This window comes from Trachypithecus francoisi, unplaced genomic scaffold, assembly GCF_009764315.1.
Source record: "Trachypithecus francoisi isolate TF-2019V2 unplaced genomic scaffold, Tfra_2.0 Lachesis_group15, whole genome shotgun sequence".
Classification (NCBI taxonomy): Eukaryota; Metazoa; Chordata; class Mammalia; order Primates; family Cercopithecidae; genus Trachypithecus; species Trachypithecus francoisi.
In genome coordinates this window covers 48,810,544-48,838,042 of record NW_022681460.1, presented here as the reverse complement: position 1 = coordinate 48,838,042, position 27,499 = coordinate 48,810,544, and the positions used below count along the sequence as shown (strand labels likewise).

General features: G+C 37.1%; 1 protein-coding gene and 1 long non-coding RNA gene across 4 annotated transcripts in view; one reads left to right on the top strand and one right to left on the bottom strand.

Moving 5' to 3' along the window:
- LIN28B (lin-28 homolog B) overlaps positions 1-12,208 on the bottom strand; it is a 126,646-nt gene extending 114,438 nt beyond the window's left edge. The window contains exons 1-2 of one of the 2 annotated variants that reach the window (XM_033234720.1): positions 12,166-12,208; positions 4,443-4,630 (exon numbers count right to left, since the gene is read on the bottom strand). In XM_033234720.1, the coding sequence (XP_033090611.1) occupies positions 4,443-4,630; positions 12,166-12,199 (222 nt within the window). In that variant the 5' untranslated portion in view covers positions 12,200-12,208. Of the gene's footprint in view, positions 1-4,442; positions 4,631-5,474; positions 5,688-12,165 lie in introns of those variants that run through there. The other variant, XM_033234721.1, reaches the window with a different exon arrangement.
- Positions 12,209-21,541: 9,333 nt separating this feature from the next.
- On the top strand, positions 21,542-26,622 carry LOC117097140. Of its 2 annotated transcripts, XR_004442827.1 has the most exons (4): positions 21,542-21,669; positions 22,432-22,467; positions 23,078-23,264; positions 25,916-26,622. It is a non-coding gene; the product is annotated as an uncharacterized LOC117097140 (long non-coding RNA). The 2 variants fall into 2 exon arrangements; XR_004442826.1 differs by lacking the exon at positions 21,542-21,669 and having other exon boundaries at positions 22,291-22,467.
- Positions 26,623-27,499: the final 877 nt, after the last annotated feature.

The window sequence follows — 27,499 nt, the reverse complement described above, 5'->3', positions numbered from 1 at the left end:
GAAATATTACGAAAAGACCTTAATGAACATACTGAAATAAATTTGTTTTCCTACATTGTATAATTAATTAAATATATAAGAACTCTGTATTAGAGCAACTGATTGAACTGTGTGTAAGAAATATTTCATATATTTAAGTATTAGTCATCTCTAAATGTTTTCATATCTCTTACTGTTAATGTTTTAACTCAGTAACAATAACGATTCTTATTTTTTCTATTTCCATTACTCCTTGAGATGTTTTTGAAGCAAAGGAACATAAAATAGATAAAGCCTTTCTAATGTGGGCATTTGAATTATCCATAAACATCAAAATCTAATTCAAAAATAAAGACCATAAGAAGAAAACACCAATATTTGTAAGGTAAATGAAGATGAATAAAGGTAAATTACTAATAAATATTTAGGCCTACTGAGTAATGGTAGCTAAATTGCAGTCATTTTGAAATTACTCTTTTTCCTTGAGAAAAAAAGAGATACAAACATTATGCATACATTATGAAATAAATGAAATACATTTACGTAAACAATTGCATCATATTTGATGGCAAGGAATTCCAAGTATATATACACCCAATATGTGAAGAAAGTATTATTATGCACATAAGCTGAGGAGACAGCAATAAGGAGAACGTATTCTACATCTCCCTAGAACAAAATCAAATTCAAATGATCATTTTATCTTATTAGATAACGACTTTGGAAATAAATATTAAAATCTATAGAAAAACCTATATAACAAACATCAATAGGTAGTTATTAGGTTAACACTGCCCTTCTCCAAAAGAGATCTAATATTTAATTACCATTCTATTCTTCTAAAGTACCATCGAACATTTAAGTCTTATTAAGAACTTTTAACATTTCAAAAAACTGCCAGTAACATTCTCCAGGTAATGTAAATGTTATCCTAAATCTAACCGTGATTTTAAAAAATGTAAGAAACTGGTAGGAGTATTAATTACTGGCACTTACTAAATAATCATATTCTAATTTATGAAATCACCTTAGTAAGAATCTATACTTACAGCCGGGCACGGTGGCTCACGCCTATAATCCCAGCACTTTGGAAGGCGGAGGCAGGCGGATCACGAGGTTAGGAGTTCGAGACCAGCCTGGCCAACACAGTGAAACCCCATCTCTACTAAAAATACAAAAAATTAGCCAGGCGTGGTGGTGGGCACCTGTAATCCCAGTTACTCGGGAGCTGAGGCAGCAGAATCGCTTGAACCCACGAGGCAGAGGTTGCAGTGAGCCAAGATCTTACCACTGCACTCCAGCCTGGGTGACAGTGCAAGACTCCATCTCAAAAAAAAAAAGAATCTAGACTTAACAAATCTGTATTAACCACATATATCTTTACTTCATTTGAAACAAATCTGTGTTTGCATTAGATACTTAAGAAATTCTTAAGAATTTATATTTAAAAATAAAATAATCAAAAATTTCCTATTTTATTAAATATTTTTTAAAAACTCCAACAGTGAGATATGACAAAATTCACAAATATAATACTTATATATTTTGTTAAATATTTAAAAATAAAATATTCATTATTGAACTGTATCAATGTTTCACAATTAACATGGGTCAGAATACATATTTTCACATAATAAAAATAGGAACTAGTTAAATTACAAGTTAACATTAGAAAATCAAATGAATACTGTCATTTTAAACCATCAATGGTTACATACCATCCTCAAACAGCAGAATCTCACAGCATTTATCAACATGTCTAAAGAGAGATAAAGTACAGCACCTAGGCATGTGTTTCTTTTTGAGGATTTGGTGACATCACAGGAACTACAAGAAAGTTTGACTGTATTACTGCCAATAAATTTTAAGTAGAATTATGTAACTATAAATATACATAACTACAAATACACAGCTCAATTTTAAAACACACATATATACATTCTCTTTATTTTGAAGCAACTGAATACGTCTTGATATATGGTTACTTGCAATCACTATTTTTAAGAGAAAAAGTATCCCAGGTGCCTTAGCATAAATTTTTATATATTTATTAAAGACACAAATAATTTGGTTTTTATTTCCCCAAATACACATTATTAAAAATGCTTCAGAATACTTCAAAAGAAAAATCCAATGACACATGTGCTTCCAAACACTCCAAAAAAAACTGTCATATATTTAAAATATTTTGAGTAGATACAGGTACAGTTGAACATTTAAAATACCTAATCATCTATGATACATATCCTTTCACAACAAAATAGTACATAGATATAAAACCTGGAATGTTTTCAAAAATGCTTATAGAACTAAAATGGCCTCTCAAATAGTAATAAAAATTTTTTTAATTCTATGAAATAGTCTTGAATTGCAACCTTATTCCACAAGGGATGCACACATAATACCTATATCATTTACAACCATCTAACTGTTACTTGTAGTTGCTTGGCTAACATCAGTAGGATTCCTGCCTTCTTCAAAACAATTATTCACACAATTTACACACAATGAATGTAAATTACAATATAAGAAACCTCTTTAGGCATCATTTAATACTGTCCTTTTAATATATACATGAACTGTATGTATATACTGTATGTAACTGAAGATTAAGTCAACTATTTAAAAATCAATGTTTATAGTCTAGAAACAGCTATATATTAAAAAAACTTTAACAGCTATATGTTTTAATTCAGTGAATAGAGGAATGTTTACCAATATATAATCATTAAATAGTGTAAACACAAATGTCTCATGGATCTAAACATTAACACTGGTTAATAAAATATCTTAACATTTGAATATTTTAGAAGGTAAACACAGAAAATCAAATTACAAAAAGGTGTGACCAGACAAAGAAGAAAAGGACTATTTTTTCATTCATCTATAAAACAAATTTATGAGATCGTAAAAAACAATTTAACAGCCTAAAGAAGGTTCAAAGGGGGAAGAAAGAGCCTGAGAGAAAATGGATTTGTCAATGATTTTTGTCATCCAGTCTTAGAAGGGAAAAAACAGAAAATGTAGCTTCATTTTGCACTATAAAATAGGAAGCATAAAATCCAGTAGTCTGTATGTGGACTCGTATTTGTGTATTTAAACCCTGTTTCAATTCACAGATTATGCTGATCCTTCCACATATAAACAGCCAATAATGATGGCCAGGCCTTCAGGAAAGGAAAACACACACCACACAGCAAGGTCAGGAAGCTACCAAGCACCAAAGGACAACAGATCAAAACAGAATGGTTTCATATGTTTCTATTGTTTATATATTTAATTTGAAGATGATATTCCTTAGGGAAGGGGGTATAAATATTACTAGGAACATGCAACACAGTACCAAATATATACTTTTCAAGCAAATATACCAAGTATTTCATGCATGTATCTGTCAGTCAATCTGCAGTATTAACAGTCATTCATTCAATTCTTTTTAACTTAGATATCATGCCAAAATAAACCTCTTTAGTCCTAAACCTCTTTATTTCTAACTATGAATTCGCTACAGAAAATTTATATTTACCTTTTTTTGAGGAAACAATCAGGCTTCCATAAAAGTATCTTTTTTATTATAAAGGGATTAAGCAGTAGAGAGGAGTAAAGGCAGAAGAAGTATTAATTCATTATTTCCTGGATAAAATTTTGAAAATGGGAAGCAATGAAATTCTGTTTGGTATTAAAACATCTTTAAAAATTACAACACAATATAAGCAAAGATTGAAATTTACCCCAAGTAGCAGATCAGCACATTTTAAACACACAAGCTAGAGCCGCCTCTGGCCACATGTTTTTTTGAGTTCAGTCTCTTAAAGAGACAGTATACTTAGACCACTGACTACATGGAGCACATTTCTAAAATGTTTGTCAAGCATCCCTCTATTGCACGCATTTCTTTAAAATCATACTAGGTCAACAGTGTTCTATTTTATTTTACTATGAAGTCAAATTATTTTTATCTGAGTCTACAAAATGACTACTGGACAGGCAGCGATGAAATAATAAAGGGAGCTACTGTGACTAGAGGTGTCTAAAATAAGGCAATCTATACATTTCTTTCCACAGCAAACTGTTTCACTTTGTTTTTTCAACCTTAAAATGATCATGTTTCTTCATGTTTCTACCCATTCACCAGATACAGGCGACAGAGTATATTGTATAGATAATACCGGAAGCTACATGAACACTAGTTCGCTGTAGATTGAAGCAGGGGGAAATGCTAATAACATCAACCTGAATATATATAGTGAAATTTCAAATATTTTCTTTTCTCTTTAGACAGAAAACCCAGGAAAAGGCCCATACACGTACCCTAAACGCTGCACTACCTAGTGATTTCAGGGAAGATTTTGTCTTTCAATATATCGAAGGGCATCTTCTTGTACGTCTATTGGCATAACTACTGATCAGCTCCTCCACATGGAAAAAGATGAAGAAGGGGGGGAAAAAAAAGCTTGGCTTACTTGGTGTACAAATACATCGACTGGAATATCCAAGGGGCTTCCCTCTCGGTTTATCATGGAGATGAATCCAAATCCCATGCGCACATTGAACCACTTACAGTGGCCAGATCCGCGCAAAACCTGGGATTCCTCCTCTGCCGGCTCCGGCAGCTTCCCGGGCTCTTCTCCACCACCTTTGCTCGCCCCGCCTGAGAAGGAACAGGACAAAAAAAGTCAGTCTGTATTCCCATTCAATGTGCATTCAAAGATTTGGAAAAAAAAAAAAAAAAAGTTGCCTGCCTGGGGTTGTAAGGGAAGAGTAACAAAAAAAAATTTTTTTTAAATGGCTTGATTTCTTTTCTCCTACAGAAAATATTTAAAATATAAAGGGTTAAAAGAAAAGCGGGGGAGGGGGAAGCCACACTGTTCTATCGATCACACCAACTTCCACGTTTCTATACATACGTGTACTTTTTCATTTAACTCCACTTTTCAGCCACATTTTACATTACAACATGCGATACTTTACTTGTATATTGCTGATTTAATACTGATCCCATTGACAAAGAGAAATTTTCAGCAAAACTATTCTCTCCGGCGGGCACGAGGAGGCAAGAAATCATGAAGATGGTTTAGAGCTACTAGTTAAGGCACATGGGGCAGCAGTGAATCCAGTGTTATTTGCAATGTGCATTCCCCTCCCCCCTATAACTTTCAATTAAAGTTGGGGTGGAATGGGGGAGGGGGCAGGTGTATAAAAGTTTTCTTGGGCTCACTAGCTGAAACTGCGCTTAATCACACTCACACAATTCAAACAATAGCCCCCTGAAAGCTTTTCAAGTTGTGAATCAGTGTGGGCGGTACAAAACATTTTTGGAGATCTATAACAATAGGTTTGCAGAAAGCCCCACTGCGTGATGGGGGGTTGGGAGGTAATGCCCAGTATTGGGGTAAAAGGGGAAGGGAGGACGGTCAAAGAAGGGTGGGAGAGGGGGAGGGGGAGGAGAAAAGAAGAAAGAAATTCACAGTAAAACAATAGAAAAGAAAATTAACCTTCGGCCATGTTGCCCCACGGGCCCTCAGCTCCAAACTCGTGAGATGAAAACTTTCCCTTTGGAACGGAGTGATCTTCTGCATCAATCTAACATCTTGATTTTGTGCGATCACAAATTTAGCTCGCATGGTCTAATGTGCTTTCCTTCTTTTGATTTTTTTCTCTCCTCTCTCCAGTTTCTGGCCCCCTGAGCACACGTGACTTTGTCAATTACATGCTTTCTTGCGACTAATTTCACCTCGTATCCTTAAGGGGCTGGCAAGAGGAAGAGATAACCAATCGCCATTTCATCTGCTGACATCAAAATAATTTATGAATGAACACGAAAAACTCAAACATGCTATCTTAAAGACAATTTGGAACGCTTCTTTAGGGTAAATCAGAATGCTGATTTTGTGCTTCTACTTAAACACAATGGAGGGTCCTTGTGAATCATAGATTTAGAAAAAAAGGCACAGTCATATATGTGCACACGCGTGCCTTACACACAAGCCTGACTAAATAAAATCATGGGAGGGGGTCGTTTAAATAAAACAACCGATGTTAACGCTTTTTTTTCCCCTTAAGAATTCAGCTATTCCATGGCAGTAAACCTGCTTGGAACGCTAATTTCATACTTAATTCAATTCTTAGAGGAAAATATATAATTTATAAAAGATCTAATTAAACCTAATTACATCCCCATGAAACTTTAGATTATGAAAACCTACACCTAGGAAAAGGCAGAGGCACATAAGTTACCTGATTATGCCCGAAATATTTTCAAATTTAAAATAAAATCCTACTAGAAAAATCGTTATCACCTTCATATAGTCAAATTGTGTTTAAGTAAACCATTTTGGAAAATTTTAGAGGGGGTTGGTAAGGAATTGTACTTCACAGGTTTCTCTGCCATCTCTTTCCGGGGGAGGAGATGTGATTAATGACTTCCTAAATAACAGCCCAGTTTTCCAGCCTAACATAGAGTGAACCTCAATCAGTGGCGATTGTTCCCCAAGAGCCGGAGGACATAGGGCAGGAGGGGGAGGGGATCTCCAGGCAGGGGAGGTGAAGAGGAGCCGCCAGGATAGGCGGCAGCAGAGTCAGAGAAAGAGGTGGGAGAGAAAAAAAGCCGGCGCAGGCAGGGGGTGGGGTGGAGAAAGAAGGACAAGTGGGAGAAAAAAGGTAAATTCATATCATATTGACTTGTACCCTGACATTTTAAAAGTCCACTACCAATGGCCAGAAGAGTTGAATAAACGAAAATGTAATAACGGATGAAGCTCCTACTGTCCTTCCTCGACTGACCCCAGCTTCAAAAATGCCTACCCCTTTACCTTTCAAACTGGTTCAAACGATTGATTACAAGATGCTGGCAACAGTATTACTGCCCTTATTGAATACAACAATAAATATTATAGATTAAAAATGCTTTTTCTTTTAAAAAATAAAATATTACCTGTTTTAAAACCTTAAAACGCACCACCAGACTTGCCTACCCCACCCCCCATTTTCTTAAACAAGCAGTTTACCAAGAAACTAACTGTTCAGATACCACTTCCTTCGACAAAGCTACTGAGTTGACCCTCCCCCACCATGCCAGCAATCCCCCTCCCAGTCTCTTCAAACACGTCCACACTCCAGCACAGTTTTTCACACAAGCTAAAATGTAGGGATTATGAATCGAAGAGCTATGGAAAAAGCTGTATCCACTTATTTATACTCCCTCCCCATATTAAACAACTAAATATAAATTTAATTGGCTCAGATTGGAAAATGGATGTATAAAAAATAGAAGTTATTTTCAGCTGTTTGTGATAAAAGGTTTAATCAAAACTAATCAATTTGGAAAGATTTTTTTTTTTGTATGTTACTCCTTTTGTTATTTCTCTTTAGGAAAAAGGGCTACTTTCTCATTTTATTTATTTTGGGAGGAATAATCATGTGCCAGCTGTTAGGGAGAAAAGAAAAGGTGCAAAAATCCAATGACTTTGAAAGTTCAACAAAAGCGCAAGGCTATGAAAAAATTATTTACTAACAAAACATTTACTAGGCATTATTTTGATGGTAGAAATTACCTCTATTATACTGATTACACTGACAAGAAAGTAATCTCAATGATAGCATTACAGGCTAAGTTTGTGACATAATATGAAATCGAGAAAGTAATTTATATGTTTTTCATATTTTAATAATCACTTTAAAAAATCAACGTCCGGTATCAGAGGAAAAAATCTCAGAAAGTATTCATGTAAATTGAGGTGAAGTGCTATTATTTACATAAAAGTAATGATCACAAAATTCACAGGCCAGTATAGTTTAGCTTTGTAAAATATTCACTTAAGTTTGCTTTTAATTAGAAAACAGTTTAGTCATTATAAAACCAAAATCATAACATGTAGGTAGATCCAGAATCTGTTTATTGTTAAATTTGATGAAATTCAAATTTATTTTGAATGTGGATGCAAAGTGTGGGATACCACAACTGAACTACACTGTACAGCAGAGTTATGAGATTCACAGTCTTGCCTGATTGGGGGCCTCCAGTATTAGTGGAATTAAGGTAAGGTTCACTGGAGTGGTCACTGGTGTCAGAGGTTATCGACTCATTCATTTCCTGAGAGGGACATCAGCCTTTCAAGTTGTGTAGAAGGCTTTTTCCAACTGGGAACCCTGAAATATCCTCTAAAATTCGTTCATGAAGAATTTAAGACAAATGCATTTACATACCTTGGGGGAGGGTTTAAGAAAGGGGAAGAGAAGAGGCGAGGGAAGGGTAGAGGGGAAAAGGAATAAGAAAGCAAAGAAGTTGGAAAGGGAGAGAAGTAAAAGAAGGAGACACATTGAGAAACACAAAATAATCACTCAGCAATTAAAGAATATGGCACTGTCTTTTCTGCACCTTCCCCCCAAACTTTTGAGCCTAAGATCCTTTTAAAATATAAATTGCCCATAAGCTCTTAAAGCTCCTAGAGTGCTTCCTTCACATAAAGTCGTCCTGAGTCTCCTAGAATGCTTTCCAATTTGTCACTTTCCTGAAGTCTTCTGGTTTTAATTTTTTTCTCATTTCCTACTTGTTTTTAGTCCCTGAAAGACCTGTGTTTGACTCAAAAGGCGTGTTTTATTCCTGCAAAAGCCAAATACTTTATAACTTGACTTATAGTTCTTTCAAAATGTCTTTAAAATGAGTTCAAGTAGCCACAAAGAATCGTCAATGTACTGGGGGGGAAAGCCTGTTGGCTATCACAATCTTCCCCATTTAAAAAACAAGGTACACGTTTTCCCAGACTTTTTTCCCCCAACAGTACAAGGAGCCGAAAGAGGTGCGAGAGCCCACCGTCGTTGTTTTCAACTATAAGGAATGAGTGACTTCTGTTAAAGCAGAAACAATGCTTCGGTTCTTCTTAAAACTAGGAGGAGGGGCTGTGGCAATGCGGCAAGTGACTCCACCCGTCCTCTCCTCCCCGCAAATAAGGCGGGGTCTGTAGCCCAGCGCTGCCATCGCAACCCGCCTCTCCAGGCAGGTCGCTCCCCAGGCGGCCCAGACCTGAGACCCCAGACCCTGCGCCAGCAGATCTGAGCTTTCCCTCCACCTTCTGCAGCTTCCTCTCACCTTTCTCTCCCCAGTCACTTTTCCCTTTATTCCTCACTTTACCATCTCCTCTCCCTAGGCGGTGTAGATCCAAAGAAGGCTGGTGATTTCTCACTAAGGGACTTTTACATCTGTCATCTTGCCCCAAGAACACCAAACAAAAGAAACCCCTGCCTTCACCACTATGGCAAAACACTATGCACAACCTATTTTTACTGAATTTCCAGACGTGTATCATTTATAATTTGATCCCTTTTCCTATGAGATGCCAGAATCTCCTAAAGCTAAGATAACTGCAGTCAAAGAGAGGGAATCCGAACCCAAGAAAATGACCACCCCCACCCCCACCGGGCCATGCCTAAAACTGAGCTGTCTTCCAGCAAACCCGGCGCCGTCCTTTCAGGAAGCCGCGATGGCAAACGTCGCCCTGGGCCTTCGGAGGATCAAGAAAAAACGTCGGCGGGAAGGGGCTGGACGCGCGGCTGGGGGCGATTTTCGGGATCACTCTCTGCCCCTGGCAAGATCTCCCCTGCCTGAAAACCGCCGACCCGCCCGTCGGGCAAACTGTCCTGATTCCTTCCACCCCGTTTCGGTAAACCACTTGGCGGTAACTTTCTTGACATTCCTACGACATGGAGTCAAATGCAAGGCGCGCCCGACTGGGTGCGTGGGTCTTGCAGCAAAGGCACTTCAGAATATAGTTGGGTCGCTTTGCTTTTGTTTCCAAAAAGCGAAATTCTATTCTCATTTAATTTCCTTGTCTGGAGGCAAAATGCTCTGGCTTCACACAATTGGTCCAATGTTGGAAATTGAGACTTTCCTTAAATACCTTAACACACTTTCCCCAGAATAATAAAGTAAAATTATGGAAATACAGAAACGGATTAGCATAAATTTTAAGTTTCCCGGACAAATTGCCTTTGTATTTCAAAATTTGCCTTTATATTTCAAAATTACCCTTTACATTTCAAAATTTGCAAATGCTTCCTTCTCTTTGGTCAGTTATGTTTCAGCAAAACATTGAGAACAAAATCCAGAAAAGGGGCATTATTTTAAGACTGACATTTTGTAGAAAAAGTATTTTTTAACTCTTTTTAAAAATTATACATAATAGCTGTAGAAAGTATCTTTTTAAAAACTTGGAATAGCAAAAATCCTATTACGTTAACATACTTCTCTCCCAATAAGCAGGAAAAATATTTTCCAAACTGTGCTCAACAAATACTTTCTTAAATGACTTTAATTAGAATAGTAACAGGTTAGAAAAATCATTTAGTACTAAGTTTTACATTACTTTGCCCAGAATGGCACAAAAGTAAGCTTCATGTTTTAGCTGCAAAATGAAAGCATTTTTCAACTGTACTACTTGAACATGTATGTTTCCTAATTTAAAGGTCCTTTTTGCAATAAATACCGTGAGTCTGTGGAGCAAACACTAAATAATGTTAATGTACTATTCTTTCTTCCTCTCTCAAGCAATTAATAAAAGTATTCTTTTAAGTTCTATTTCATCAAAAGAAGTAATCAACTGAAATAAGAATGTGGACCGTCTCCCAAGTATTTATTTCAATATTTACCCTTTGGGTTTATTTGGAGGGAGAGGGCAAGTATATCAAAAATGAAAGAGGAAAGAAGAGTGGCAGGGTAAAAGATGAGACAAGTTAAAAGAAATCTTCAGGCTTTAAAGATGCCTGAAGCAAATCAGCATGTGTGAGAAGCAAATCTGTGGAGAAAAAGCATCAGCTAGAAAATGGAGGCCAGAATTCTGGTCCTATTTACCAATCTGTGGCTTTGGGCTAATCACTAAACTTCTCTGGGACTCAGTTTCTTCATCTGTAAAGTGAGGAAACTGGACCAGCGAATATTCAAAGTCTCTTAAGTTGAAACGTAATCTCTAGAAATAACCATTCTTCTGGTGAAAGTGGTACCTTTCCCCTCCAATCCTTTTTAATCACAAGGAAATACAGACATGAAACTTTATTGCAGTCACTTAACACATTGGTGTTAACATTATTTCCCAGCAGAAAAGAAAAAGGTCTCTGAACTGGCCCAACCGCAGTCGATAATATGGGGAAAAAAAAAAAAAACATAAATAAATGAAAAGAAAACAATAATAAGAGGAAACTAGCTGGTATACTAAAACATTTGTAGCAACTTTTGAGAATCTTCTTTTTCATGATACTAGAGTATCATCTCTATGTCAAGATTCACTCTAAAAAAAAGCAGTTTCTCAAATGGAAATCCTATCATGGTTTCCTCGTTAAACTTTTTGATCCTTACTGCTTTCCTCTTGCTACTCACAATCCTATATTGAAAAGTTTAATAACAGAATAACATCATTTTACCTGTAGTTATTATTAATATTCATATACTTTGCAATATCACAGCTCCTATGCATGCCTTCAAAGTGGTACTTTGGTCAAGCCAGAGTAATAAATTATTATCAAAATAAGATTGTTACTAAAAAATGGTACTATAACTTTTAAGTTAATTTTAATAATATAAGAAAGCATGTCAAAAGTCTGAGTTTAAAATATTAAAGTTTAAATGACTCAGTTTTGCAGTATCAAAACAAGGAGCAAATTCTGATATATGTTCATGAAAAGCAAGACAGAGCTTCCTGGATAAGAAAAATTTCCTCAAAATGTCTAATATATTATATTGTGCTATTTCTGCTATGATAAATTATTTTAAAACAGCACCATGTCTCCATTTTTAATTTAATTCAGCAAATATTTGTTAGTGCCTATTTTACTTTGGGAGTTACAAAAATGACCAAGCCATGAATACTTTTCATTCATCTTCATAAGCATTTAAATATCTATTATCTATGTTGCTTGAGTTACAGCAAAAGATATCACAAAATACAATACTGCTAAAAGTGGGGGTGGGGGAAAGTGGTTAGTTAGAAGAGGTTGTCTACATAATTCTTATGGGAATACCAGTTTTTTAGATGGAGTGATCAGGATGGAGTATAAGAGGACTTGGTACCCATCTTGCCAAAGTAGAAAGGATGGAGAATTCCTGAGGGCTGTCAAGTTCTCATATGCCTCTAGTGATCTTGATCTTTTAAAACATTAATTAAACAAAATATTTAAAAAAAAAAAAAAAAGACTAACCTGGGGCTGATGAAACCTGGTTGAATGACCTCATCCTCTTCTGAAGAACCTAAAATCAGAGAGCTCAAGTCAGTACTACATTAATTGCCTATTTAATTGCCTCTTCTTCATCCTAATGGCCATTAGAAAGCAATAAAATGCCCAGGTTTAGACTCTGTGAAGAGACCTGTAAACCTTTTTTTACAGTTTAAGACTCACCTAGCAAAATTAGATAACCAATTGGCATATACTTGCCTTTTATATCTAGTAGAGGACACTAATTTAAAGAACATTTAAAACATTTAAAACCATTAAGATGCAGTCAAAAGATCCCAATTTCATGAACCATGCAGTTTAAATTTTAATATTTAATTTTACACTGTAATTTTAAAATACTAGTATTTTTTCCAAGCACAGTTAAAATCTACTTAACCTAGAATATCATGTTTCTTGAAGAACTAACTTATTTGACTTTTTTCAGATATATTTTAGAAGATAAATCATGAGAATCTAATGATGATACTGTAAAATTGATATTGGGGCTGTTGCAGTCAAGTGACTGAAAAATTACATTAATGGTAATACATTTAATCATTAAGTATATTTTAAAATATCTAATACACGTTTTAACTCATTTTTAAGTGGATTAATATTTTTTAAAAAGCAAACAGTTCTCATTTTTTAAATATGAGTAAATACTGATGTTTCTAATATATCCATTGGCAGATGCCACAACACAATAAAACTTGCGATAAAGAGGCCACATAGTAATGAAGTATAGTGATTGGAAGAGGAACTCCTGGCGACTACTAAATTATTGTTTTTATCCTTGGGTCAGTTATTAAGGTTTGCAAAACAGATTGATGTGAACATGCATGCACTCACCTGCTACACCAAGAGTTGTCTTTCCTTAACTAAGTTTTACACACTATACCTACTATATCAACTCACACAAAAAAAGTAAAACCATTCTGTGAAAATTCTTTAAGTTGCAATCTCTCTTCTCAAAAGGAAATGGAGAATTTTCCAAGTGCAAAGTTCTACTGAATGTTGACCCAAGGTTCTTTTTACAAAGGATGACAATCCCACTGAGTCAGATTTGAAGAGAATAGAGGAAGAATATGAACAAAAGGCACGTGAACTTCTGTATATTAAATCCTTCAGTTATCCTGTGTTTTCAACCAAAAGACACAAGATAATGACAGATTCTAACTATAAAAAAATTCTTTACAGACACTTAATGAAATAGAGCTTTCCTTTACATTGATCCTGTATTAAGTTTTATTTTGCACATACGGCTTATGTCTGAGTATATTTAATTATTGTACATAAATATTTCAGCACAACTGTAGCTTATGCCTTTCTGTTCTAATAGTCCACAGCCTATTCTTAATGCTACCTGCTTATATTTAGAGAAGAATTCAAGCCAACATATTTTAAAGATGTGTAAATACAATAGATAGGGTTAGTAAAAAAAAAATAAATAAAATCTTTGCAAATAATTTTGACAAATCACCACACATAGTAGGTTTAATAAAGTCAAAATCAAATAATGCAAGAAAGTTGGCTAAATAATGCTGTTTAATTCAAGAGCTCTAACTGTTAGCTTTTGGGGTTTTCTTAAAAAAGCCAATTTGACTCATAATAACATTCAGATTTTTCACTATTCAAACTTACATATGATGTCCTTGGTTATACTAGTTTTAACAGTAATGCCCACTTCAAAGGAAAAGTAACAGGAAATTATTTCACAGTTGTTTTTCACTATTAATGGTTTAAAATCGTTCAAAAACAAGAGTAGAAAAAACAGAATTAAGTTTAAATAGAAATATTATCATGTATCCATCCAATATTGACTGAACAACTATGATAGGAATGAGACAGGTATAAGCTGTAAAATATTTATAATTTTAAATGTTCATATTCTTATTCTAGGTGACTGTTTTTTGAAATGAAATATCAGGAGTTAAAATAACTCTTCAAATGCATGAATACTCCAAAAACAGCCACTCATATTTTATACATGAGTATTTATATTTAATTTTTTTTTTTTAGACAGAGTTTTGCTCCTGTTGCCCAGGCTGGAGTGCGATGATGTGATCTTGGCTCCCTGCAACCTTTGCCTCCCAGGTTTAAGCGATTCTCCTGCCTCAGCCTCCCGAGTAGCTGGGATTACAGGCATATGCCACCACGCCTGGCTAATTTTTGTATCTTTAGTAGAGACGGGATTTCACTATGTTGGCCAGGCTGGCCTCAAACTCCTGACCTTGTGATCCACCCACCTCAGCCTCCCAAAGTGCTGGGATTACAGACATGAGCCACCGTGCCCGGCCTTGTATTTAATAAATTTTGGTAAAATATTTTATTTAATAGAGTTAATTATGTTTTCTTAGAAAACAAAAACCTAAACCTGTGAAATCCCAAAATACACTTCTCTGCCCCTATACTAGAATAATCTCCGTTCATCATTTAGATCTCTACTTAGAGCTCTTTTTCATACTGTTCCATACTGAATACAATGTCTCTACCATGTAATAGTGTACTATGGTTTAACAGTCCATGAAAATGTTCTCTCTCCCCACTGAACTCTATGCTCTGTGATTAGAGAGACTGTGTATATTTAGCTCGTTATCATAATTCTGGCATTATTTTGTGTTCATTATATTTTTTGAACCAATGACAATGAATTCCTGTACCTGGGTTGATTATTCCTAGGTTGGCTTTTACAAAAAAAAAATGGACTTGTACACAAAATGTTTTGTTAAACTATCTTTTCATAAAAAACAATTGGATAGGCAATTCATCACTTATAAATATAAAATACATATATTATAAATATAAAATACATATATACAAAATAATTCCAATTATTTTATTTTAAATATATGACTTACTGCTATAGGAGTGCCTAACTTATAAGGAGTATCCATCACAAACATTCTTAGATTTCACACTTCTTCCTAATAAAATATATAACAATATTCTTCACAATTATACACTGTTCATTATTAAAATCCACTGTTGTAACTAAATGTAAAGGAAACTGATTGCTATTATGAATTATATATTGTAATTCACTCAAAAATTGCCAGTTGGTGCAGTGGCTCATGCCTGTAATCCTAGCACTTTGGGAGGCCAAGGCAGGTAGATCACCTGAGGTCCAGAGTTCGAGACCAGCCTGGCCAACATGGTGAAGCCCATCTGTACTAAAAATACATGAATTAGCCAGGCATGGTCATGCATGCCTGTAATCCTAGCTACTCAGGAGGCTGAAGCAGGAGAACTGCCTGAACCCGGGAGACAGGGGTTGCAGTGAGCCAAGATCCTGCCACTCCACTCCAGCCTGGGTGACACATGAGACTCTGTCTCAAAAAATAAAAATAAAAATTGCCAAGCTGTTAAGTTCAGAGAAATGAAGTGATGAATAAAAATAAAATACTACTACATTTCACATTACTCACAATTTTATTTCAATTCACATCACGCTAACTTTTACTTCTAATACTAACAAATGCAAAAGTTAAAGTTGCAAAAATGATTTAACAATCAGGAGTAGTATTCACCATAATAAGAAAAATTATTTCATTACTTATTCTCATCCCCAGAATTTTTCAACATATTAAAAAATACTTAAGATAATTTTTAGTTTCTGTTATGGTCAGTATTTTCTAAAATAACATAAGTGTAAATTAGATTATAACTTACTATAATAAATATTCACTTTATGGTTCAAAGAAAAATTAATCTACAGTATGTCTCAACTATCACTAAACTACATTCTTTGGAAGGCAACATAGATTTTTCTTTCCTAGCAAGAGAAAATGTTTTAAAATAACACTACTTAAAATCATATAGCAAACATATTAATATTACACTAACACCAGAGTAAAACCCAAAGTACAATACTGATTTAAATTGACTATAACTTAAAATATAACATACACATCAGATAAAATATTAAACATGAAAGTTCGACACTGAAGTGAATGCCAGTGCTTTATGAAAGTTGTTTCCTTACATTGTCCTTTAAACAAACATTTAATATCTATTAAAAACCTTACTGTAATTATTCGCAATTAGTCAACAGACTAAATTCAAATGCTGCCTCAGTAAAATCAGGATAAATTATTTTGCAATTTAACTGAACATCCTACTACAATCATAGATGTAGCTGGAAATGTTGCTAATGTACCCTCAATCATACGCAGGAACAGAAAATCTAAACAAAATAATCTACTTAAAAGTAAGAGAAATAGTTACACATGACTTTGTACAGTTTAAAAATATTAGGCTATTGGAGTTTGAAAACAAGCTTCACATTCGGTTAAATATTTTTAACATTACCAAGAGAAGAGAAAATTTTATATTAGGAAAAAAATCTCAAAGTTGCATTATTTCTTGTATTTATAGAGTATATGATTTAATTTATAATATATCATAGGAAACACTCAACCTTAAATTGGAGAGTAGTATTTTGGCACTGCTGAATCATGGAGATAAACTTAATTTTCTCAACCATATTACAATTATAAATTTTATTGGTTTCATATAAGATATGGACAGCTCTATCATTCTCTTCAAATACTGTAATAAAAAGAATTATTTTGGAAAATAAAAACAAATGAATAATAATTTGAGACAACTGGCATATTTTCAAAATTGTTTAAAGACAATATTATGGCACAGATAGCAGCTGGTAAACACAATTCTTTAGCTTAACTGTAAGCTACAATACAGTTGAGCCACAGCACAGTTAGTTTTGCTAATGTGTTTGTATTTCCCAATATGAAATAATAGCTTTATGTAATCAAGCTCACAGCCCAGTCATTATTAGATCACATTAAAGAAAAGTAAAAGAAAGCTATAGTGGTTTCAGATCAAAAAGATCAAAATAATGGCAAAATTCCTGCCTTAAAAAAGGTAATCACATATACTTTGAAGGCCCATCATAACTTTAAGACAAAACTTTAAAATGGCTTTTTGATATAGTAAACAAAAATGATTCTAGGTAAAACTGAACACTTCTTTTAATTACAATAAGAAAATTTTATTGACATACATTTTAAGTTTTAATATACAACATTATTAATGGTTCAAAATTTATATCATCACCAGAGATTAACAACTAAATGAGAACTTTTAGTGTATTCTTAATATTTTCAATAAACATTTTAATAAAGATAAAGAGACACTTTACAAGTACTCATCCTTACAACACTGGGTGACCTACTGATGTAATAAATGTAGTATCATATAAAAAAGGATTTTAACTAACAGAGGAGATTATAACAGACTAATATAAAAGATAAAACATAATTTACAGATTTTTTCTAAAATGTTAAATACACAAAATATCTATTTTTAACCTATACAGTCTAGAATATTTTAGTTAAAATGTTTTTGTAAAGTCTGAACAACTGATGCAAAGAAAAATGTCTGAAAAACATAAAAGTAGCATTTCAGCTCTTGCCTTTCCAAACAACTCTGTAAAATACTGATTTGAAAATATCTAGAAAATTGTAAACATGTTTTTCCACCATTAGAACTGGCCATTCAACATCAAGTCTTTTTCTCCATATAATTAAGCTTTTGTTCTGCTAAGAAAAAACTAGAAACTGATTGCTTGAAAATGAGCTGCATGCCCTTTGTCCTGATTTGTCACCTTTGACCCTTAATTTGATGATCCTGCATATCAATCCATTCTATTTTTAGAAGAATCATGTCAATGTTCTATGCTTAAAATAGTACTTCTTACTGATATATTAAATGTATTACAACATTCCTTTTCAGGTAATTTCTACAATGGTTTCATACTAGTACTCATTTCATATAACGTAGAGCACAGTAATATTGTAAGCAGTGAAAGCCTGGTGTTTGTCCTGTTTCAAACAATGGAAAATTTCCCCCAAATAACAGGTCAATATCACTATAATTTCAAAATTTATATTCTTATTTTAAAAATTATTTAATGTTTTTAAGTGGAATTTTTTTCATGAATGATTTCTAATTTAAGTTTGATATCACATATTTTGATGTTGGTTTTGATAGTGCCAGAATATGAACCTAAATCAAAAACTGCAAATATCAAGTTCATACTCTACCTTACGGGTAGTGTCAATTAAAACTGTACAGTTTTTGAGTTAAATAACTAGTTGCTTAAACGGGTTTTAAGAATCTTGGCATCATCTCCAAGTGGCAGCTTTCAAAGAAAGAGAAAACCTCTAGCATTGATTCTATTGATTTTACTGACATTATTCAAAATCAATGTTACACAGTAAATTAATATACTTTAGGGATAACATTTCTCTATCACAATTTCTGATGATTCCAATTCAACTAGGTGAAAAGCAAAAAAATAAAAGTATTTATGAAATATATATGCATATATTTCCTATAATCACGATGCTACTTAATCCCTACATAATTTCTGTGTACTGTACAGTTTTCAGTCAGATTTAGCAGGGACCAATATGGCTGTCTTGATTCAGCACTGTGGCCAGCGACTTTGTCGAGCATCATCGTGTCAGAGAAATCCAACACAATAATGTACATGTATACAAGTACATGGTGGGCAAAGTTCCTCAAAACAATAAGATTCTGTATTTCATATATTTCAAGACCTATTCATATAAATCAACCTTAAGTATTTGAACGTAAAGAATTTCCATTGTTCTTGGCAAGCTAGAAATTCCTTACTTTATGGTTCATCAAAAACAGTAGCTATTTGTAAAAAAAATATAGTCCCTTTAAAATGCAAGAAAATAAGATACAGGTTCAAAAGCATTTAAACAAGAAAACTGAGTATTTGAGAATTTTAAAAGAAAATTAAATTCTATTAAAAAATACTTAATAAGAAAACTCTTTAGTTGTCCAAAAATTTTTAACGCCACTTTCATAATCAATAATTTAATTACTTCTAAATTGATTCATCTCTGTATGCTCATGTTTCATTTTTTAAATTAATTCAACTTTGGATTAAGATGTTTATAGATCATTTCCTGACCTGAACTTGCTAATATAGTCCCCAAATTTAGTAGCTGTGCCTAGCGCTTCAATTATTTTTAAAGAGACATCAGTCTCACACCTGAAGACTGTTATTCATACATGTTTTATTTAATAACTTTTTTCCTTTAATTATGATTTGTAAATTATGACAGCAGTGTGTCACAAATCCCTAATAATGTTACCAGATGAGATATCAAGCATTGTCAAACTTTTAGGCAGTTAAGATCTGTTTAGTCTTCTCTTTCTTCAGAGTAAACCGGAAAAAAAAAAAAGCCAAACTTAAATTCACTGTATTTTGGGATTTACATGTGCAACACACTTAAAAATTATTCTGAAGACTGACTTTGAGCATTACTATTTTAAATCTCGATTTGCTTCCCTTACAAAGCATGACTGACATATCTCATATCTCGCCTCACAACCTAGCGATTTTTTAATTTAAATCCTGACTAATTTCACAACAAACTTTTTATTGTTTCTGAAAGAAGTCTAGCAGAGAATATATATAATAAGACACCATACAGTCTGACAAGGATTAATGAGAATATAATTATTGAATCATTTGGTTCCAGATCTATTAATTGAGAAGCAGCTATAAAGTTACCAAGAACCAATATGCATTACAACCCGATCCAATTCCTTAAATTTTTATGATCCTATATTGTCAAGCAAAGATTAGCTGATCCTACTTGTAAGATGGAAAAGTCAAATAAAACTTTTTTATTTATTGGTAGTATAGCTCCTTCCCACTAAGTGCTAGAAGAGGCCTTGTGTCAGTTTCATTTCTAAAGCTCTGTAGGAAATTAGGCACACTGCAAAGATAAATAATTTGGGAAGCAAGAACTTTCCCTAAGATGGACAAGGGTGTAATTATTATTGAAAATGGAATACTGATTATTATATTCACTTTTGTTAATTTATCATATGACTCTATAAAATCTATGCAAATTCACAACAGAAGAAAAAAATGGCATAAATTTCATAGCAAATTTTATATTTTTAAAATCATACGAATTGGCATATATTTCCAAGAATTCACCCTTAACTTTTAAAATTTCCCTGAAAGCTTTCATAAAACTGCGATGTTTTGTACTTATTGTTGGACGTAAAAATGTGCTTTTTAAAAAAGCACTTTTGCATTATCATCTAAGTAAATATGGTAATAACTAGCACCCAAAAAATGAAACATTAAGATTTTCTTGATTAGAGCAAAAATCACTTTACGTCGTATTTTTTCCAGCAATGTTGTAAAACGTTTTAAATTCATTCTAACACTAGTTGTCAGGTGTAATTTTCACTTCCATAGCACTTGTGATCGAGAAATAAAAAACTACAATAGAATAGGAGCATAATTTATTTTTCCCTTGCATTAACAATAATAGGTATAAAAATCTTCAGTGGAGAATTTAGGTCCATGAACAGTAATACTTGGCAACCTTAAAAACCTATGATGAAAACAAATCCACAAAGAACTGAAGGGAACTCAAGGAAACACAGGCACCTAAGATTTCATTCTGTGTTACATGAAACAATTCAAAATGGCGGACTTACTATTACTTACATTTAAGAAATTTCCGCAATAAGGGCACTAAATACATACTGTTAGATTTTACCCAAAAACACTCAATATTTACCAACGTGCAATTTTTAAAAAAAGTTTTTGGAGTACAAATCCTCATAAAGCCCCGCATCCAATGTTCCAGTCAGTAGTCAGTTAATGCTCCTGCAAACGTATCATTTCTTCTTTGGTTTTTCCTTTTCAAAAACAACCTAAATCCAAGTGCGTTGTTCCCCGTTCTTTTCAAAATCCTTAATTTTAATTCATGAATTTACATCACCGATACCGAAGCAAAAACGATCCCCGACGCCTGCCCGGTACAAAGCAGCTCGGTTTGCGGAGCGCGAAAGGGAGGTGCGCACGCCCCCTGGCGGCGCGGCCCCGTGCGTCCCAGAGGAGCCCGCACCGGCCGCGAGGACAAGCCGCCGGGACCCCAGCCTGCGCCGCACCCTCGCGCCCGAATGGCCTGCGCCCCCGCCCTGCCCCGCCCCGCTCTCCCGCTCCTAGCCGGCTTTGGCCGCCCGGCAGCAAGCGCAGCGGCGAGCCCGGGCGGCCGCTCTGGCAGCGCGGTGCCCATACCGGGCGCCGACCCAGCAGCACGGAGCGGGGAGAGAAAGGTGTGAACCCGGAAGTACATCGACTGCCCGCGTCTTAGTGGCAGCACCGGGGCAATAAATCAGGGCCAGCAAAGGAAAGACGCTGCGCGCCGGCTCCCGAACCGCAACTTGTTGCGAGACCTGTCACTTCCCCGCGGTGCCCAGTCCTCGCCCCTCCCAGGCGCTCGCGCCTCCTCTTTTCTTCCTGCTCCTCAGCACGGAGCTCCCCTCGACGTTGCTCACGTGCCAGACTCGGGACCGCGAGCGGCGTCCGCACCCGCACGCACACCCGGCCACGCTCGCACTCGCGCGGCCGCGGGGCCGGCTGCTTACCTCCGGGGCCTCATGGTCGCGTCGCTAGCCTGGGTGTGAAAGGGGGAGAGGGTGTGAGGACGTGTGTGGCGTTCAGTCCCGGAGGACTGGGCGGAGGAAGGGGCCTGGAGTCTGTCACTTCCTGAGGGAGCGCGGAGGTCGAGAGACCTGTGAGGCGTGCGGCGTGGCCGGGAGGGTCAGCACATTGTGAGCCGGCAAGGGGACGCGGAACAGCCGGGCCGCGCGCGGCCACCGGGCGGAGAATCTGCTGTCGCCACCGCTCCGCCGCCGCAGCCCGGCGAGTGGCGGGGCGCGGGGAGGAGGGGGCTGAGCCGGGTTGGGGAGCGCGGGGCGCGGCGGCGGCACCAGGCGGTTCGACTGGAGCCCTGCGTCAGCCGGCGGCACGCGCACACCTGCCCGCCGCCGTTCCCGGCCGCGTCATTGGCTGCCGGCGCCGAGCGCGCGAGATTGAACCTTCCATTCATTCCAGGGCCAGGCGGGCGCGCGCGGCCGCGCTGGAGCTTTACCGCGGGCGTCCCCGAGCCCCCGAGGCGCGTTCCCGCGCAGGCTCGGGCGCGCACGGCCGCTGCCGCCGTTTGTTCTGGTGGAGGCTGCGAGTGCCTGGGCCTGTGACTCCCGGCTCTCCGCGCGCAGCGTCGGTCCGGGAGGGAAGCTCACATGGCCCTCCCTGGGGTGTGACTGGAGGGAGGCGGGACGATGCTACTACTTGCTCCCCAACCTGACACCTTGGTGCGGTAAAAATGTAAGAAGGTAACAAAACCATATCTGAAGCCCAGGTCTTTTCTTTTACTACAGATGCCCTGGACATCATACCGAACAGCACAATTCAAGGTAATAATAGTCATGTATTTTAGAATTCAGTGAGCATCGTAGACAATGCCAGAAGTTTGGGGAACCTACTGTCAGCTGTTCCTATTCCTAAACAATAAGATACTCAACATCAAATTGGATGATACAAACTTAATAATCATCACTCAAAGAGCCACAAGATCTGGGGCCCAAAATACTGTGATATACACACAGTGTTGGTATTTTGGTATATGTTAACAAAATATCACTGCTTTCTCTCCTGTAATTTTCCACCTGATAATTTTATAGTTCTTTTTTATACTTTGGTTAGTTTCTCATCAGACTTTCAGAACTAAACAGTACTAGTCAATCATTATCTGACCAGCTACAAAAATCGAATATAGCCTTGTAATCTGGACTGTTCTGTGGAACTGATTAAAGGGATTAAATATTTCAGCAAACTAAAAATGTGTTCAAAAATTTAAAATATAGGACATAAAAACAAAAGTGGAAAACTTTTCAAATGAAAACAGTTTCATTTGAAAATAACTAATAAAGGCCAGTTCACTGGCTACTGTTGTATAACTAAAAGGCAAATCTGCAAACCGTTGCTGTGTGATGATGCATTTCTCCCTTCCAATTTCTGGATTAGGATTAAGAAACCAATTTATCTATCAAGGGTAACCACAGTCTAGAAAAAAGCATCTCTGGCCTGGGAGTGAGATCAATGCAGACAGACTGATCAGAAGCAAAATCCTGTTGTGACCCCTCCTAAGAATTTTCCACATGGGCTACCACCTTCAGCAAATTCCCTGGATGGCTGCTCAACTTTCCATTGGGTTAGTGGAGTGAATACCACTTACTTTAAAGATGCTTTTTCACTGGCAAGTATGTAAAGTATCTCTTACATTACTTTGCTAAGTAGTACAGAGGATTCTTTCAGATACAATTCTTAGTTATAATCATTGTATCAATTTACACTATGATTCCAAATATAATTTAGAGGAAAAAGATGTGGACATAGATTACTGGAAATGAAAAACAGCAATTATCACCATCTGAAATGTGATATGCTTTGACTTTAAAGCATTATAGTAGGTTTTTACTTATGAGTAGAGCTTACAAATGCACTTATAGAATGAGCTCTTTTTAATAGCTATGTTTTTAGGTATTTTGTAAGCCTTTCAGCATTTAAGTGTGATGCATATTTATGCAGTACCTATTTAAAGTCCTGAGAAAAATTGTAAACAGAAAATAAAAAATTAAAACACCACCCAGGGTTAGTATCCCAGCACTGAAGAGGTCATCCTTCTTTTCGATTTCAAACTAGTTATCATCATGCCGTCATGCTGCTGTGACACAAGTAAGAAAATGGGACATTATAATATTTAATGTATTATTTTATATAAGGTACCTGAAAGGGGTGATGATGAACATTGATGGGCTAAGCATTTATTAAGGAGTATGTTAGCATGATTAGAAATGAATGAAAAGCCATAAGAACAAAGGAATTTATCGTTTATGTATGGCTCTTGGCAATTTCTTTTTCTTTTCGCGTGTTTTTTTTTTTTTTCTTTAGGCAGGGTCTCACTATGTCCCCCAGGCTTAAGTGCAGTAGTGCAATCTTGGCTCACTACAGCTTCCACCTTCTGGGTTCAAGGGATTCTCATGCCTAAGTCTCCTAAGTAGCTGGAATTACAGGCCTGCGCTACCACGCCCAGCTAATTTTTGTATTTTTAGTAGAGACGGAGTTTCGCCATGTTGCCCACGCTGGTCTGAAACTTCTGGCCTCAAGCAGTCTGCCCATCTGGCCCTTCAAAGTGCTGGGATTACAAGTGTGAGCCACCATGCCTGACCGGGGCAATTTCCTTCTAAAAGTGAAACTTGGCAATTTCTTTCTAAAAGTGAATCCTTCTACCTGGGACCATGGTGATAATTTATTTTACTTTATTTCCAACCTCCCCTTTTTTAGAGACGCGGTCTCACTCTTGGTGTACAGTAACACCTTCCTAGCTCACTGCAGCTTCGACCCTCCTGGGCACAAGTGAGAATCCATCTTCAACCTCCTGAGTGGCGGGGACTACAAGTGCCTAAGTTTTTTGGGTTTTTTTATGCCTTTTTTTTTTTTTTTTTTGTAGAGACAGGTTCTTGCTCTGTTACCCAGGCTATTCTCAAACTTCTGGTGGCAAGATATGCTTGTGGCTTTGGCCTCCCAGATCACTGGGATTACAGGCGTGAACCACTGTGCTCGGCCTGCTTTCCTTTTAGCATATATCTAATAATTATTCCCAAAGAGAACAGGCTCTTACTCTTAATATCTCCAATGCCTACAACGGTTCCTAGAATATGGTAGTGTCTGAACACACCCTGATTATAGTTTCAAGGAAATACTTAGCAAGACCTTTAGAAAACATAAAATGCAGTGATTCATATTTCTTTTGCCCTCTATTTTTTTATGACTGGAGTATATGGAAGCAAATCCCAGGCATCATGTCATTTTACTTATGAATTACAAGTATTGAGTGTTATAATGTTGAAAAACTAGGCTTATATATTTATTATACTACATTAAAACAATTTGAAAAATAGAGTTGGCCTGGCGCGGTGGCTCACGCCTGTAATCCCAGCACTTTGGGAGGCCGAGGCGGGCGGATCACTCGAGCCCAAGAGTTGGGGACCAGACTGACCAGCATGGTGAAACCGTCTCTACAACAAATCAGGCAGGCTTGGTGGCGGGCGCCTGTAGTCCCTGCTGCTGGTACTCAGGAGACAGCCGGGAAGCGGAGGCTGCAGCGAGCAGACACTGTGGCCCTGCACCCCAGCCTGGGCAAAATGGTCACCGCTTCTCTACAAAATACTAGCTGGGCGTGGTGGCGCGCGCCCGCGGTTGTGGCTATTGGGGAGGCTGAGGTCGCCCGCCCGCCCGACCGACCCGTAGGCAGAGGTTTCAGAAAGCTAAGATCGCGCCTCTGAACTCCAGCCTGGGCGACAGAGTGAGATCCTATCTCAAAAAAAAGAAAGAAAGAAAGAAAGAGAGAGTTTAAAAATAAACTGACCTGGCGGCGGTGGCTCATGCTCGTAATCCCAGCACCTTCCTCAGAGGCTGACGTGGCGAATCGCTTGAGCCCAGGAGTTCAAGACCAGCCTGCGGAAAATGGCGACCTGGCTCGCTACAAAATATTCGCTGGGCGTGGTCCGCGCGCCTGTAGTCCCAGCTATTGGGGAGGCTGAGGTGGGAGGATCGCTCCAGCACGGGGGCGAAGGTTGCAGTGAGCCAAGATTGCGCCACTGCACTTCAGCCTGGGCAACAGTGCGATCCCGTCCTAAAATGGAAGAAAGGAAAAGAGAGATTTAAAAAGGTTGGCCAGGTGCAGTGGCGCACGCCTGTAATCCCAGCACTTAAGGAGACCGAGATGGGCAGATCGCTTGAGCACAGAAGTTCCACACCAGCCTGGGCAACACGGTGAATAGCATTGTATTTGCTTTCTAGGGTAGCTGAAACAACAAAATTAACGTCTCACAGATCTGAAGGCTTCCGTGTCGATTCTGGACTGTGATAAGAATCTGTGCCATGCCTCTCTCCTGGCTTCTGGTAGACTCGGGCATTCCTTAGCTTGTAAATGGCTGCTGCTTGTGTCATCACATTGTCTTCCCTCTCTACTTATCTGTCCCCATGCCCCAATTTTTCCTTTTCAGGCGCCAGTCAGATTAGGACCCACCCTAATGATCTCATCTTAACTTGATTAACTACAAGGACCCTATTTTTAAGTCAGTCCACATTTACAGAGACTGGGGGGTAGGGCTTCGACATCTTTTTGGAGGGACGCAGTTCAACCCATAACAAGAATCGTTGTTAGAAGTGGATGATTTTGCTTCTTCACTGAAAAATTAGTATCATTCTGCAGAGAACTGACTTGCTGCACATGGCACAGATTTTTCGCATTTATCATAGTAAAAGAAATCAGTCACGAAAGGTTGTTTTAGACTGCTACATACCTATCACAAATATAAATTATTTTCAACATTAAAAGTTAATAAAGCAAGCACTGTCACCCAAATTATATGATATCTATTGAGCACTCCCTTGTGTACAGAAGAGGAAAATGAAAAATGAACAGGAAGTTTAACATTCATAAAAATTGTTGGCTGCGTGCGGTGGCTCACTCCTGTAATCCCAGCACTTTGGGAGACCAAGGTGGGTGGATAACCTGAGGTCAGGAGTTTGATACCAGCGGGCCAACATGGTGAAACCCCATCTCTACTAAAAATACAAACATTAGCCGGGCGTGGTGGCGGGCTTCTGTAATCCCAGCTACTCCGGGGGCTGAGGCGGGAAAATCGCTTGAACCGGGGAGGCAAAGATTGCAGTGAGCCGAGATTGCGCCACTGCATTCCAGCCCGGCGACAGAGCAAGACTCCCTCTCAAGAAAAATAATAATAACTCATAAAAATTGTGACAAATTTGTGTTTGCCTGTTGAACTGGCAAAAATCCTAAAGTTTGACGACACACTGCGTTAAAATACAGATTTAAAGTTTTAAAATAATTTTTTGGTGAGGCTCTAGGTAAACCCATACTTGGATACATTGCTGGTGGGAGTACCAAGGGGGCACAACATTTAGAGAGGAAAATTTGGTGAAATCGAAATCTCTCAGAATTTAAAATATACTCTATGACTTAGCAATCCCTTTCCTGGGAAATTATCCTACAGATATAAGCGCATCTTATACACATAATAGGAAATGATGTGTATACCTGGATTGATTTTTATAATAGCAAAAGAATGGAAATAACCTACGTGTCCACCTACAAGGGCTGAATGAATAAACAATGGTACATTGAGATGTAAAATCCTTCTGTGTATTTATATGGGAAGAGCTCCACAATACATTGTTAAGTACAGGAAGCTGCATGCCAAACATCACATATGCTGCTTTTGTGTGAGAAAGGAAGGGGATAATCAGAATATATGTAATACTTATTTATATAATTGTAATAATTATGTAATATATTTATATACAGAAACACTCAGAAAGATATATAAGAAACTAAACGATTGCCTATTGTGGGCAGAT